Below are 17,024 nucleotides of genomic sequence, written 5' to 3'. Positions count from 1 at the left end.
TACCAGTAAGTGATAATACAGATACTGTTTCTTAGCTCTGTGTGCATATATTCAATTTAAATAACAGACTTGATGGGAGAAATTTTTTAAGGTGGTGTGATATTCAACAAATATGCACGATGTTCTGGAAGGAAGAAGTCCCTCCCAAGGTGTTAATCCTTCACTGTGTATCGAGATAAATGGCATTGCACTCCTCACTGATACACTGAATCTATGGCTGTCGGTGTTTGATACTGCATTAACGGCTTTAATACTAGTAACGTACAATTGATTAGATGTCACTAATACACTATGAACAAAGAATTACAGCGGGTTGGGATTTGGTTTGGGAAGTGAAGGAATAAAAGAAATACTATACAGCCCTGAGTAATCACCAGTAAGGGGCAAATGCAAACTTACGTACACATTAGGCCTCAAGGTTACTAATAAAGTCCACAGCTCCACGGTAAGTGTCATATAGTGATATCTAAAAATATATACTCTGGATTAGGCAGCTGTGAAGTTTCTTACAAGATGACTGCAGACTTTTCAATGAACTTAGTTTGTAATGGTAAGTCCGTGTGAAATATAAGAAAAACATTTGTACATTAACATTAACCAATATCCATGGGGCTTCCTTTTGGTACACAGCAGTTCACATGTTTGGGCCTACAGCCTTTCCCTTTATGTTCTGTCAGTCTAGAACAAACATACTAATTTTGTGCTAACACGCTGTATTTTATTTATTAAGGTCCCAGGGGTTGGGGTTTTTTTTATATTATTATTTGGCTTTGAAAATGCTTATGAAGCTAAAATATATTTTTGAAAGTCTAGCTTTCTGTTCTCTTTTAGAGTCTTACTTTTGAAACTGTGCAAATGCATTCCTAATTCTTTTTGTCTGTGTCACACTACATGCATACCATATTGCTTATCCAGTACTAGGAAATCATTAAACATTTCTAAGGACAAAAGTACATTGAATGATACTTAGCAACATAAATTAGAATAACCGAAATAATAAAATGATTAGATACAAAACAGCATAGTTGCCAACATATATTGGGGCTATTTCCGTACAGCTTGCCATTTATATATAAAGCATACATAAATGGCTATTTTTTATCCTTTTCAACAAGACATATTTTAAAAGGATGGTTAAGAGCATACTAGTTTACCTATTCATGTACAGAAGTACACTGGGAAAGGGAGAGGTTTACATATCATTTACCATAGCAGGATACTGTTAAAGGATAAATTCTCCCTCTAAGATGGTGGCAACTATTTTTTCCCTATAGATAAAGTGTTCATGGAAAATTTAAACATCTGATTCAATGCTAGGCATTTTCTTATACACACGTCTATTGCTACAGGAATTTAAAACCCTTGGAGTTGAGTACAAGCTATTCCTATTTGCAACGTAAGGCAAAACATGCTGTGAAATGTACATGTCATTATGGATCCGACCATCCCTGGAACTGTATGATGCTGTAGACTGTATGGATGACCTTAAATAATTATCATTTCTTCCTCTTGTTGGTAAGGAATGTTTATAAAGATCAGCCGGACTCCGCCTAAGAGATAAGTGCTGGTCGTCGCGGTAGGAGTGCAGGAAGGGGTTATCGTCCGAGTGAACGGGATACAGGGACTTGCTCCGCTTACTGTCCTCCAGAGCATGAGTTAAAAGTGAGGCCTTGTTGCCCAACAGTTTGCTTGAGGGAACACTAAACATGCTTGCATATGGACTACTTTGTAGAAATTTCTCTCTTTCTTTCAAGCTTATACTACGAGAAGGTCTTCCAATATCCATTTCCCTGGACTTATCAGCGATATTATCAAAAGAATGTTGCCTGCTAATCCTCAACTTGTTTTTTTTATGATATTGCAGAGCATTGTTTTGTGACCAACTATGATCGTAGACTTCTTCAGGAAGTGATAAGTTCGTTGTATCCTGCAGCATCTGATCTTCTTCAATATCATAGAGGTTCCCCATCCGCAAGCACGCGTCGCATTTATAGGGAGATCTGCCTGAATAGTGTCCCGCGTAAGTGGGCAAATTGGAGAGACAGCTCCTGCAGTGGGTGGAGTTCTGTCGGTACCTATCGTTCATGTCAACTAGGGAAGAATTTTTATCTTTTAAAGTGTAGTGCTTTGCATAAAGTTTGTACTGGTCATTATTTGGAAGACTGTCTTCGTTATGCAAGGGAGTCCTGTTTGCGTGTTCTGCTTTCCTGTAGTTGTCATTGTGATCTTGATAAACATCAGGAAACTCTATAGTATCTGGAAGGACAATGTTTTCGATGTACTGAGGTGTGTCCAAGCGGAATCCTGGCTCCTTGTCAGCATCAATCGTGTAGATTTTATCCCGTGGAGAGCTCGGTTTGGTTTTCAGATATGTCAGTTCCACTTCACTACAGTCTTTTGGGTATTTTGACGCTACTGTCCTTTTTTTAAAATTGTCCTTGGTTTTGTGATGCTTGTTGTTGTTTTCAGCTTCCATATGACAAGTAGCTCGGCTTGATGCCTCCGATACATCTGAATGGGCAATCTCTTCAGGAAGGTATCTTTGGCTTTTCACTGAAAGCTGCCTGTTTTCGTCAGACCCGTTCTCTCTCTGGGAACCTTGGCCCTGACGTACAGAATCTTGACGCAAAGATTCAACAGATTTCCTCCAAAGCTGCCTGGGTCTGGAGTTCGCTTTTGCTTCTGCTGTTACTGCAACCTCTACTGTGTTTGGGTTGGACTCATTCAGTGTGAGAGGGTGCTGACCTTGGAAAACATAGTTGTTGAGATTGTCCTTGTGTCGATTGCCAGGAAGTGTCTGCAGTTCACTCATGTTGTCACCAAAGAAGTTATCCTTAGTCTGAAAGGATCTGTTATCAGAAAATATCAAGTTTCCCTTATCCATGACCATATCCATAATCAAGGAACCCCTCTGAATAAAATCAGCTGTTCTTTTGGGGGAGTTAATTCTTGAAGGATTGATATTGGTCATATTTTTTGCTGTTCGCAGTAGTTTTAACATGTTGGTTTGGGAATTGGTCAAAGTAAAGTCAGGAGACTTCTTTTTTTCTTCAATGTGTACTCCATGAATGCAGCTGTAAATACCCTGTAATGAATAATATAAAACAAATTAAATCACTAGATGTCAATTTTAAATACTTCCTTTTTTTTTTTTTTTAACGATGAAGAACAATTATACATCACTTGTCTAATTACTGGAAAGATTAAAAGTACGTATCTACTCTATTAACATTTCCTTATGTTGATACAGGAGAATAATTTCTGCCATATTTTCCAGCAGTAAAGGAGAAAAATTGCCAGTGTTCTACAAACCAATGGTCTGTGTTGGCATCCCCTGCTTGCTCTAGAAAACAAGACTAGAAGGTACTTGAAAAAGTTCCCTACTCCCATCACAAAATGTAACTAACCTTCAGTAAGGGAAACTATTCTTTTAAACCAGTGATTAAGTCACGCCCCTAAACCTTCTTGGAGGTCAAGGTACTCTTCACTTGCACTGAAATAAAAAGGCTTCTAGTCATGGTATTTTAGCTTTTCTGTTTTCTATCCTAGGACCTATGAAAAAATCCCATCCCTTTCTAAAGTCTGAATTTGAGTTCATTTTGAGTGAAAAGCTGAAGTCTGTCTTTTAACTCCAACCTCGTCTGTCGCTCCTGTGAGCTCAATTGACGTTTCCGACCCCGTGAACTTGTAATTCTTAGAAATTTGCCTTTGAAATAAGTACTTTTTTTCCCCTGGATCGGTTAGGAGAATTTCAAACGTAAAACGCCAAAAGTATAAAGTTCAAATGTAAAATGTGCAGATTAAAGCATATCTGCTTTTCTAGACAATCCCCAACAGGGTAGGGCAGGGTATTTGTAATGCAGATCCAATACAGTCCAATTTACTCAACAGGGTAATTTCAGCACATTTTAAAGCAATTAGGCATTTTAGTATCATTTTCAATTCTCTTCAGCTTTATAAAAAAATCCAGCAAAATCAATTACCTAATGGAAGTACTGTGTTTAAAAAAAAAGACAAAAACCCAACTAATTTGTCAAAAATCTAAGAAAAGCACATACTTCCCTTATTTTATGAAAAGTATCACTTATTTGGATATGTAAATCCACTTTGGATTTGGTAAAGTCATCATTAAAACCTGTCTTAGTGTCCAACCAAACATAAATGACACTTGTGTTTGGCCCCTTCTCATGCTTTATTCCAGTTTGCCATCAAGAAAAGCTTATTAAAATATTGCAGTATATATTTATTGCTTAAAATCCACTTGTTTAAGAAAAACACAAAACTGAGAACTAATGTCTCTCATTAATTTAGCATTTATTTTGTTTGGATTTTTTTGTGGAAATTAATCCGTTTTCTGTATCTGAGCAGCTCCACCATTTCTTCATCAAAATTTCCCCTAAATGTATTAGTTTTCAGTATTTGATTACCAATTATCCTGGCATATGATAATTCCTACCTTAGAATAATCCAATGAGGAAAAGACTTCCCGTGGAGTGCAAGTACATCCTAAGCCCATTGACTACTCTGGAGCATCACGCTGATGCTCTAAAACATATTTCAAATGTCCAAGTGGTAATAAAAGGAAGAAGAATGTTTTAGGGAGGTAGAGTTTATTCTCTCTGTTGCCTGAAGGGGGGAAATGAAAGCACTACTCACCCTGCTGATTGAGAACAACAATCCTGGCCTATCTGAGCAGACTCCAGTGAAGCAGAATCTAAGTTTCCAGTAAAATAAGTGCTCCCAGACAAAGGTTATTAAACTGAGTGCCATGGCTGCTGCAAGCATGTAAAACACTCCTGCCATGTTGTCAATGTCCAGCTGGCTGCTCATGACTTCATTCTTCTCGTTGTGGCAAATACCAGTCAGCCACAGGGTTTCTAGCTCTTCCATTTCCCCTGGGGAGAGCAGGGAGTCAGACCAGTTAGAATGCAAAAAGTTACTACCCACAGTATTCGAAAATCTTTGCAAGTTTAAAAATACACCACCATTTAATGCTTCATTTGTGGAGCACTTTAGTCTTATCTACTAAGGATGTGCAAATACAGCAGATTTCAACTCACAGCACCCTAGTTTCAGATGTCCTCAGATTTCATAAATTACGTGGGAGGCTGGCTGCTCTAGAAAGTAGCATCTGTGATTTGGGTAAAACTTTCTTCTGCGTGCTCTAACTAGTACCCCTTCTTACAGAGAGAGGAACTGGAGGGTTCCTGTCCCAGGGGATTCCTCCCCCCCATCCACGAGACCTGCGTCTGGTGCATCCTCAGGCCCAGGAGGCTCCTCCTGTGCCGCTGGTGCTGCTCCCCCCTCCAGGTGCAGCTGGCATAAGCTGCTGTGGGGTGAGGATGCACACAGGGACCCTCACAGCGAGCCGTGTCAGTAGCAGTACCCACGTGGCACCCACAAACACAAATAGGTCCTCCTCCTCCTGCCCCGCTGCTGAGGACTGAAATTTAACACGTGATCACTCGTGTGATTCACCAACACACCAGCATGTACAGCCCCCTCAGACGCTGCCACGGGCTACGCCTCTGCAATACGGTGCCCAGAGCCCGTTCACCCCATATCCAGGCATCGGCTGGGACCTTGGGCCTTTCCAGAATTCTCCTAACAAATCAAATGCCCCCACACTCCTAACACTGACCAGAAAGCAAGATCACATCAAAACCAGCTAGGAACTGAGACTAGTGAAGAGATGGGACAGGCTGTAGCAACCAGACACAGGGCTCAGTCAGACAAGCCTCCGACACACCACCAGAGCCTTCTATGCCCTCCCATCCCCATTGCCCTACGCTTGTTCCTCCCTGATTCACTTTGGCCCTTCCCTTAAACGTCGCAAAATAAATGTCACATGTTCCCACAATCCCTTTAAAGCATGCTGTAAGTTCTCTCCTGTGAGACCAATGATAACCTTATTTCCCCTTTTTGTATAAGTTGCAATTTTCTGGCTGAACCTCTCCTGACAGGTCTGCTCTGTGCTGTCGTCTCTGGTATCACTTGTTTCCTGGGGTCTGGGTATTTGGGGATTTCATTTATAAGCATTATTGTTTCTTGTTTTATTTTTTTTTTTGGTTGACCCAGATAACCTCATGAACAACCTCAGAATGCAGGGATCTGCATGTCCTTTACATCCACATGACCCTTCCATAACACATTTTTACTCCAGCCTTCCAGCCCAAGAAGACCTTTTTGAATGTTAAAAGACAGACCATCCAAATAACAAAGATTAAATGGCAAGCATAAAAACTCAGCATGAGCAGCAGCACCCAGGTCCAGCAGTCGGCCACCCCTAGTCATTAGCCACATTTCCTCTGGTAGTTGGCTGCATTTCACCAATAAGTGAACTGATTCAGAGATGCAGTTTTAAACCACCTTCTCATCTGTAAGCACTTTAGAAGGAACATACATTATTCATCAAAACTTTCTGTTTTTCTTCCCAGTAAAACCTTTATTTATTGCAAAGTAATGACAATCACCCACACTGGATGTAAAATCCCCCAAATCATTATTCCTGCAGGCTACAGTCATGTCATATTGGAAATAGAAAGCGTGGCTAGGGCTAGCTTTACCCACACAGCACATGCAGCAAGTGAGGAAAAATAGTTGTAGATGATACAGTATGTATTAAGAAAGTCTATTGTCTTTCATACATAATCTGCTTTTCTATAGCAAATAACTGACCCAATGCCTGGATACTTGCAGTATGCCCCTTCTCCTATTAAGCTTCTGTTTTTAAATTTTTATCATAATTAGCAGTACCTTTCAGATACAGCCCTTCTCCTGCCTTTCTGTGTCTTCACTTTCTGTTTTCCCCCAGAGGCCTGGGATGCAGTAACTGCAAACCCTTCCCAGGTCACCTCCTCTCTCGTGGTGCCCCGGACACCTCCCTCTGCTCCCTCCTGCCCCGATCACCCGGCCTTTCTTCTTCCAGTCTCCTCTGGCTTCTGCTGCTGCCACCACTTGCCTCCTGGGCAGCAGCAGAAAAATAAATGGCATCATCATGTGCCCGAAACAGAGCATTCCTGGTTTCTGGTTCTGGCTCTGCCACATCCTCACTGCCATGAAAACAGTTCATTTACTTAAAGGTAAGGAAGCAGATCTGCTCTTTCCCTCTGTTGCATATTCTTAGTCTTAGAATCCACATTTCACCGAGATTTGGCCGAGGTGAAGGACATTATCACTTAGCAGTGGTTGTTGCTGCCAACATAGACAGAGGGGTGCAAGAAACTGCAATTGCTCCTGCCAAGATTGTTTTTTATATTGCATGATATAATTCATTTTCAAATGTTTAGTGTTGCTCTTGCTGAAGCATTGCATGTGCATACATGCCTTTTTTGCTCTTGGGGATACACTTAGCTGAGTAATTCTATCATTATTTTTAACGACATAACCTTCCCTGTTTCTAGAAAATACAGCAGGCAATACAGAGGGCCAGAAAATACAGTATTAGTTGGGTGGTGTGTTTCCCAGTTTAGGATATGGCTTCAATTTAAGGGAAAAATTCCCATGCTACAGATCCCTAATCCTTACCCAAGAATTGGGGAATACATACTCAAAGTTGAAATCCATACATCATTGGAGTAAAGATCAGAAAATAACCAGCTAGAACCTATATTGACATTTCAGCTACCTTCAAGCTAGACTAGAAGATCAATGACCTGCTGTGCAAGAGCATTTTGCAGGGCACTAGAAAAGCTGCAGCCGACGGATAATTTGGACGTGTGAGTTGGAACACAGGACACTGATGGAGAAATTGCTTCTCATAGAACATGAAGGAAAAAATGAAGTAGGAAGGACAAGTATCGAGGCATTTTAGTAAAGGCATTTCACAAATTCGTAAGAGAGATTATTCAGTTCCTAGTTAATTCTGCGTTTATTTCTGTGCTTGAAGAATGAATTGAACCTCCACATCTGAAAAAGGCAGTGTATCTTCTCCCAAATTACAGTGTTCAATCTTCAAAATACCTAAGAGCATGCCCAAAGAAGAAAGTCAATCCTAATGAATCTTTACAAGTCTTCTAATCCAGGACATTGGGACAATAAATTATTAATTGTAACAGTACAGATATTGCACACTATCACTACATAGATAATTGGAGTTCATTATTGCATTCCCTATCTTTTTGGATTTCTTTTGTTCTGCTAAACCTCAGTGGACTGTTCCCCTCATTTCCCTTTCAAGTCCTCCCCAAGGTCTATGAATAAAACTCACAGAGGCAATAGAAAAGAAGCCAAGTCCAGAGAGAGCAGAGTATTTCTGGGTTTTGCATTAGTAGCCGAAGCTCTGACAATCAGCTCTCATTACTTCCCACAGGAAAATTCACATCTCCCAGGATTGTCAAACATCAACTTGATTTGACTGCTGTGCCCTTTTACAATTCATAACAAAATTCACAACGGAATTTAAACCTGGTTTTTATTTCTGTTTCCTCTGTGTTTCTTTCCCTTTGGCATGTACATCTAAAGTAACTATTGATAATCCACTAACCTTTCCAAAAACGTCACTACAGAAACCAACCAAGTTTGTTTTGAGTGGAGATAAATGACAGTGCCCTGGCAAGCTGCAAAGAACAAAGCATCCCAGCGTCTCGCTGATCCTGCTCTTGCATTACCCCTTCCATCGCATCTGACAATGACAGAAATCACTGTTGATTAAGACCCAAAAGCAATCCACAATTTCATGAATTGCAAAGCACCATGAATCATTGGACTGTCATATTTGTGAAATATTATCTGGGAATGGACAGATTAGGCTATTAATTCTGGTCTACCTATATAAATCAGTTGCCATTTACAGAATGTATTTATATACGTGTGTGTATATACACACAGAAACACAGAGAAAAGAGTTACTAATTCAACTGTAAGAACACTTCAGCATAGCTGATCCTATAAAACTGGCAAAAACCGCCCAATTTATTTATTGCTCTTCCTGCCCATTACATTTTACCCAAGCTATTTACAGAAGGCATAACATTTTTGTTATAAAATCCTCAGATATGAGGAGTTTTTTAACTAGGGTGTCGATTCATTCCTTATAAAAATCAGCCACTTCCAAACTTGGCCCGGAGGTGGAATTCAAAACATTGAACTTTGAGGGTAGTTAAAGGGTAGTTTGCTTCAGAAAACAAGAAATATTTAAAAGAATGAAGTCCTTTTGGAGGAATGTTGTTGTCTTTCAAACCTTTTTGGGAGGTCTAACTTGTGAGGTGAAAGTGCAGGGTGATGACACCTATAGCAATATACTAGTCTTGGCACTTGAAAGGCCAGAAAATTGTAATTAATAGGAATTGGAGGGTTCAGTTAGCTCAACACGTGCATAATTCTAAGTAACAAGTAAGAGCTCCAAATATTCCATAACAAAGACCTTGGAAATCTAAGTCAGCAACCTCAATATACACAAATGCCAGGCCTCAATGAACCAAGTGTTAATGGAGTTCAAGTCTGCAGCTAGTAGGGGGGGTCTCAAGTTACTTATAAATATTAATCAGACTTATTTTAAGGCTTTTTTTTTTCATTTCAAGCACTTACTAAAAGTAATGTAATGGCACAATCATTTTCTACATCCATTCACGTGTGGATGAGATTTATGATTAAATGAATAGTTCTAGACTTCAGCAAAAAGTACATCATGACACTAGCACAAGATTAGAAAATTAACAGTCCCAATATATTTAACAAAAAAAAATAGTGTTTCTTTGCTGCTTAATATGCTCACAGTATATTTAACCTGCAAAATTCACAAGTAACTGTATGATGCCTACAGTGAGATATTTATAATTTCTGTAGTGCTGTATCATAAAAAGTCTGCCTCATTTATAGTGTAAGAATCAGTAAAAGCAAGTATTTTAAAGATCCATATTTCAAGCAGTGTTGAGACTCTACAATATTAACTTGAAACACAGTATAGTCTTCTCCAATGAATTGCAAAATTCCAGCTCTCTCAGTGGTAATTCAAGACTATTTACAATGTTTTTAGGTTACAGCACAAACAATACTCCAATGCCTTTGCATTTCTGTTGGGTTTGTTCCTGTGGCTACAGTGGGCTCTGCTCTGGCTGCTGTTTGCACAGAAACGCCCCAGTTGGCCATTCTGACTCTGAATATGTCACAAATACCCTCATTTCTACATTTTGTGCAGCACCTCTAGTGTATTTGACACTTTATCATTCTGGGAAGGAGTGACAAACTGTCCGCTGTGCCCTCTGAGAAATCTTTTCACAATGAAAACATCATTATCCCGACACAGAAAAGATACAGATCAAAGGGCAGAATTCCACACTTTTCCTCATCCCAGCCCTTAGCAGTTTTTGCAGGCTGTGGTAAGTGTGATCTATCCCTGCCGCCATCCCCTCGCAGCTGACAAACATGCTGTCCCACTCAGTCCCTGCATTGTCTCTCCTGGAGACGTGTCAGCTCTCAGAGGTCCTTTTAGGGGGGTCACTGGTACCCCCACATTCCCATCATTTCCTGGGCCCAGCATCTTGTAAGGGCCTGGCATCCTCCCTGGGTTCCCAGCTTTGCTCAGAAAACCATCTTCCAGAAAAAGGTAGTGGCTTCCCAAATGATGGGCAGCCACAAGATGCCAGTGGGTAAAGCTGTCTAACTTTTGGGTCATTTCACTGATGTTATTTTGTTTTCTGAGCATTTCTTCCTCTACATCTACACGTGCGTCCGGGAAGATGCACACATACTGAAAACATGTTATTATGAAAAAGAGAAACCCCAAACCCACATGGTCCATCATTCTCCACCAGGTACTTATAGAAAAACAGTTCAGAGTAAGATTTAATTTTTTTTTTGAGAGGAAATAAAAATTTTTCAATACTTCTCTGATGCCTTTCTCATGATTAGTAAAAAAATTAAAATCTTTCATTATTACCCAAGTGTGTCCCTAGTTACAAACTTGCCAGAAATAAACAAGCACAAACATTTACATCCCAAATGAGAACAAACAGACTAGGATAACCTTCTTTGCTGCTTATTTAAAAAGAAAATAATAAAATCAACTTGCTGCTCCATCCCAGGAAAGAAAGGAAGATCTCTGAGGCTTGGGTGGAACCTGAGTATCTTCTCCCCCTCTCCCTGAGGATACAAACATGGAAACAAGGGACAGAGATGGAGTATCTAACCCTGAATGTTCCTGATGGCAGGACCAAGAGCGTGTGACACCAGTCAGTCAGTAAGAAGCAGCACAAGTGCTGTGTGCCTGGGACTGCCACCCAGTGCAGCTGGGGGTCAAGCTCCACCCTGGTAGAAAATCATCCCCAAAAATCAAACAAAGCCCATGATTTACCTCCTTTGATCTTCCCTCCTGGGAGGTCAGCCAAGCCTGGCCCGGAAACACAGGCAGACTGAGCACAGATTCATGGCAGTCCAAAACTGCAGTCAGAAGCTCGGGACGCCGTTTGCTTTTAAAAGGTGTGCTGCACTCAGCCACCCCTGGAGGAACCACCACCAGCAGAGGTTTGGACAGGGGGTTCAATGGAGGGAAATTGAAGAAATAATAACCGAGGTATGACTTTGGAATTAGCTCTACACATGAGAAATGCTTGTCAAGAAGCCACTAAATAAAACTTACAGGAGGGAAGAACAAGCAGCAACGTATAAGCAGTGATTACAGTCAAAGCATTGACCAAGTGCTAAAGGAAACAGAAATGGCCCTTGGGAAGAATCTACTATTTACTTCTGTTTCACAGATCTACATTCTCTGCAAGAACAGTTATCCTATAAGATGAGTAATTACATTAATTTAATGAGATTTGTAATTGGAAAATTGACTTTTCAGTTTTGATTCTCTTATTATCCTTGAAATGATCAAAGTAAATTGCTGAATAATTTGTTTTAATATTTCTATAAGCACTAAAGTCCATAATTCACTGAGTCCTTATTTTTCTTCTTTAATAGACAGGTGCTTTTCTGCCCTACTTTAACCATGTAGGTTAAAGCCATAGGTTCCTGGCTACAATCACTGATGGTTCACAGGCTGCCTCAACTACTTCCTGAGGTACTCTGGAGGGGTGTTTTCATCAAGTTCTTGCCTCAATTTTAACCTATTTAATTATTCTCACACACAAAGGGAGAAGAAATCTATTTTATATATCCCTTCTGAATCCAGAAAAAGATTTTTAACACTTCACTTGCTGTTCAGAAATGACAATTTCAGGGTGGTTCAGAATGCCAGCCTGACTTTCACCTTATCACAAAGCAAAGCCTGGCATCGAGGCACCAACAGAATGTAAGAGAAACAGCAAACCTCAAACAAACTGAGGAAAAAATCATCTAATGGCGGTTTCTCTGGCAGTGGCAGTTCTAAAATGGGCTACTGCTCTCGACCACGGGTGAGAGATCGGGTTCACACAGGGAGATCCATTGCCCAAAGGCACCTGCAACCACCTGAGCTGTGGAAACCTCCAGTGGTGGATACGCCTGCACCAAAGCCAGGTCCCGCAGCAGGGGTATCAGGCAACTAACTGCAACTGCATGGAAAGTCACCCTCCTCTGACTCCAAAACACATTGCCTTGTATGAATGAGAGTTGTCTGGAAAAATTAATTCTCCCCTAAATTGTGTTGCTTCACACACTGCAACCATCCCTCCATAAGTGCAGTCGGCATGCTCTGCAGCAGCCTCCCTCGGCAAGCGAGGAAAGGATGCTCTGTCCAAGTAGAGAAAGCCAAGCTGCTGCCCAATGTCTTTGTTGTTTTATCAGTTGAGTACAACAGACCTCTAGTGTCAGCAGATCCCCCAGACTTCTGTGAGGTGCAGGGCAGGAGGAGGCCACCCCAGCAGGAGATCACAGTGCATGTGATGGAGCAGAAGGTGCAGAAAGAAACAGGCTGGTATTGACGGTGTAAGGCTGGTGACTCTTGCGCAAGCACTGACCTGAGGTTCAGCCAGCAAGTAAAGCCAGCATGCAAGTAAAGAGAACTGACATAGAACAGGTATAGATCTTGAATAAAAGGGTTAATTATATACTTTCATACTGGTCAGATGTAGGGCATCATCTTCGAAAGACTGTGGCAGCACTAGCAAAATCATCCACTTATTCAGACTGGACAAAAAGCATTTTTCAAATTTAGGGACAGGTAGTTTCACAGTTACTCTGGTGAGAACTCCCACTAAATGATGGAGGAGGCAGGTAGCACCCCATCACTTGCAGCCCCCAACATAAGAGGGTCTTTACCCTGAGTAGAGAAATCACAAGTCAAATGGGGTGATGTGTGTTTGGTTCAATAAGCTCATCGATTTCAATTTGACCGAGTTATATGATCCATACAGTATGTTTCATAGATGAGATTATATAAAAGCAGAACAACTTTCTGAGTTGTCTGGATCCCTCAAAACAATCTCTCTTCCTCTCATTTTCTGAGTTATTTCCCCCTGTAAAAACAGCAAGAGGAACACAGATGACTGACAGCAATAAACTTATTGTGAGCTAATGACCGTGCTCTGCGTGCCCCCATTAGGCAGGGATGAATTAACAGAACTGCTAAGCACGACTTTCAATATTACAATCTCTCTGACTCTTGTTCAACCACACAAACACCCTCCACTTATACACTCACACTCTCCAGTCACATTTGTTCCACCCACTGCTTAAGGAGGACACTAAATATATAAACAGAAAATCACTGGGATTGGGGGTGTGCTCTGCCTGAGCAGCACGCACTGAAATACGTCCTTATAATCACATACAGATTTCCTTCTTGGTCTGGAACAGCCCGTGTGAGTCACACTGCTGCACTTCTCTATAATCTAGACAGCGATTTAGAAGGCTTATGCTAAAATATGAAAAAAATAGCAAAGAGCTTTCCTCTTGCAGATGTAAGGGGGCAAATCTTATTTCCACAGTTACCTATTACCCCTAAGGAGTGAGAAGCAATTATCCACCTGGGAAAATAATTCTTAGTGCACTAAGCCACCCTAAAAGCACATACAGATTAACCAGAACCGAAAGTTATTAGGAAGTGGATAACAGACTCCCTGTGGAAACTCAAACCAAAACCAGTTTTCTTCTTTGCATCCCTGTGTCTCTAATTGCTTCAAAGGTTGCAGCCTTAAGGGTTAAGGGATTGATACAGCTGTACCATCTGCCCCTCTTTTCCTGGAGATCTCTTCCCAGACCTTCATTTGAACTGAGCCCATAACCTGCAGGTAGCGCAGGAGGTGTCCAACACCTCACACGTAGTAGATGCTTGACCTGGCCAGCTGGCTGGTGTTCTCCCACTCCTCCCCATATTTGCCCTCTTTACCCAGCACTTTTTCTTTTCCTTGTTTCCATCCATTTCTGCTGTCATACGTCTTTTACCCCTCTATTTCTGCTGCATCCCCCACTGGAAAAGGCCCCTTGCTGTCTTTCTCTCCATCCCATGCAGACTCTGAAGTCCTCTTACTCTCTTAATCCCAAAGCAGCTTTGTCATTTGCAATTCAATAATCTCATTTGCTCACAAATCAAAAAAAAAAAAAAAAAGAAAAAGAAAAAGAAAAAGAAAAATAGAAGCACAGACAGAAAGAGAAGGAAAAGTACGTTCTCCTCACCTACTAGGCACCAGTGATTCTGTTCTAAATCCCAAAGACATTATGCTACAGGTTTCAGAAGGAACATGATTCAAACTGCTTTGCAGGATCTTTTCAGAAAAGTACCACACTGCTTTAAAGGGCACCCTGCAGCACAAGCCAGAGGAGAATTACCTGGGCCTTCAGACAGCTGGCCAGCAGTTTGAAGCTTCAATAGGCCAGCCTATTGAAGGCTGGAGGAACATGGGTGCCTTTACAAATGTCGCAGTCCAGCAGTTACAGACTTGCTAAATTAGGCAGGCTGTGTGCCTGAGCCTCTACTGTGCTGCTCACATGGCAAGCTGGCTCCAAGAAGCAGTCGACAGCTGCTGGGGTAACATGCTGGATTCTGGGGACGTCAGCCTGCCCAGCTGCTCTCTACAGAGGTTTATAAAAGAAATCAAAGCACATATCATGCGATTCTTCAGTGCACAACAGTTCTGTTCTGACACATTCCTGTGGCTGTGGGCGGAAGATCCAAACAAAATGATGGTGCTGCTTCTCAGCAGCCACATCATTTTAGTTGCTTTCAAACTCCTGGGTGCTTCTATTTCCCCACAGAAGATCGAGAAATAGTCTCCTGTGTCTCAGTAGAAATATTTCTCTGTTAAAAAACAAAGTTTCGTCTTGTGACCACAGCAAGCCAAATAAAAGCACAGCCACCACTGACCTTTAGAGGATTACCCCGATGATCAACTATTTTAAACAAAATTGCAGATGCTAATCATCAACTGGAAGGTTTTGCAGATAATGAGATGTGATCTACACGGCCAGAAATTCACTAGTAATACACTTCACTCCTATCCTTTATACAAGAAAAAGCAACTCCGAACATTTTATATTAAAAAGATTCAGTGTTCCAAAGCAATGAATCTTATACTAACATGCATATTTATCTCATCTTCCTATGAACTGGGCTATGTATATGAACCTACACAGACCAAGTGATAAAACATTTTGGGGATAATTTGATTTTGAGACAACCAAGTAGCTATTCTTTAAATTCCTCAGCAACTTCTTCCCATCCTCCTTCCCTCTGCCTCTTTTCCTCTTCGCTAGATTAGATGAACAAATTGGGCATCTTGTAGCCTGTTTCCTTCCACTGAGACTTCAGAGTTGCTCTCACAGTGTATTTGTTAATTGTCAGTATAATTTGTCCACCCAGTAGAACTATCCTCAGGATCAGAACACTACTCACATAGATACATATAAACCACCCACTCTAAGCTTAAAGTTATCTCTAACGCAAACCTACATCCCTCTGTATTTACCTCATTTTTTTCCAGTGACAGAGAGATAAAAAAGAGGGTTCAAAGCCATTACTTTAATGCAGAAAAAGCATCGTGCTTTGGAAAGTACGAAGAGATGCTCATTAATACTTCAGTTGGAGGGTTTATATCAGCAAGGAAGAGGGAAAAGGTTCCCATCCACTGTGCAAAAATTTCACTTCAATCTGTAAGTGAACTGCCTTAGATAGGGGAATAATATAGAAAAAGCAAGGAAAAAATCAGAGGAGAAAGACACATGCAGAGGAAATGGAAAGCTTTAAAACACGTTTCAAAAGGCTATCTCAGAACTGTGCAATGAGATGAGATCATGGGGTTTTTTAGGTGCAATCAGATATCGTCTTAAACAAATTGCTTGGTCTTATCCAAATATCTAGTACCATCCAAAAGGTTCTTGCCTCTTATTAACATAATATCCACATCAAGAAATTATGTTTGTTCAACTCATTAGGATTTTTTTCTTACAGTTATGAAACTCATTAGATTTATAATCATTCATTGAAATTATTCCATAATGTGATGAATGTTTTATTACATTTACTGAATCATAATTCAATACTACTACGCGCTTTGCTGTTTTATAGACTTGGTATTAGAGAATAATAAATTCTGTAGAAGCTATACATGCGAAAGAAGTATTTCTGCCTTCATTTGTGTTTGCCTCTTTACTTAAACAATCTCATTTGGGCTCCAGAGGCTTTCCCAGGAGTATCATTTTTCGATGAAACTCTCCCCCCAACCACACTCGCTTTTAGTCTTGATGACTTCAAAGAGATTTTTAGTGATACAGCAAAGTGATGTTGGTATGAACTCTGGGTTCATCCCTCCGAATTCATCAAAACAGAGTTCTCTAAGTTCATAGCTAAACTCATCAAACTACCGAAGTTAGATGCAGGTTACAAAAACAGCTCATGCTCGTTCCAGGCAATCACTCTTTACCTTTAATTTCTTGGTGTTTTGTTCCAGTTCACCTGCTATAAATCAGTAGAAGAAATTTCAGCCTCCATATCATTCTTAGGGTTTTTTCGGTTGGTTCCCACTCTGCCCCCCCCCCCCCCCCCCCCCCCGTTTTTGGGTGTTTGCATCAGCAAGGCCTGGGTGTGTGACGGGGACAGTGACTGCGAGGACAACTCGGACGAGGAGAACTGTGAGTCGTTGGTGTGCAAACCCCCCTCCCACCCC

At 40.9% G+C, this 17,024-nt stretch overlaps 1 protein-coding gene across 3 annotated transcripts in view; it reads right to left on the bottom strand.

The window, feature by feature from the left end:
- Window positions 1–17,024, bottom strand: part of GRIN2A (glutamate receptor, ionotropic, N-methyl D-aspartate 2A) — a 186,375-nt gene that overhangs the window by 9,341 nt on the left and 160,010 nt on the right. The window contains exons 13-14 of one of the 3 annotated variants that reach the window (XR_001411311.1): window positions 4,657–4,895; window positions 404–3,085 (exon numbers count right to left, since the gene is read on the bottom strand). Coding sequence is in view for 2 of the 3 variants with exons in the window: in XM_014936570.1 (XP_014792056.1) it covers window positions 1,425–3,085; window positions 4,657–4,895 (1,900 nt within the window). In the remaining variant the exon portion in view is untranslated. The remainder of the gene's footprint in view (window positions 1–403; window positions 3,086–4,656; window positions 4,896–17,024) is intronic. The other 2 variants (XM_014936570.1, XM_014936571.1) reach the window with 2 other exon arrangements.

The sequence above is a fragment of the Calidris pugnax genome, unplaced genomic scaffold, assembly GCF_001431845.1.
Source record: "Calidris pugnax isolate Ruff unplaced genomic scaffold, ASM143184v1 scaffold17, whole genome shotgun sequence".
NCBI lineage: Eukaryota > Metazoa > Chordata > Aves > Charadriiformes > Scolopacidae > Calidris > Calidris pugnax.
Note: the sequence above shows the minus strand (reverse complement) of the source record. Positions and strands in the feature narration are given on the sequence as shown.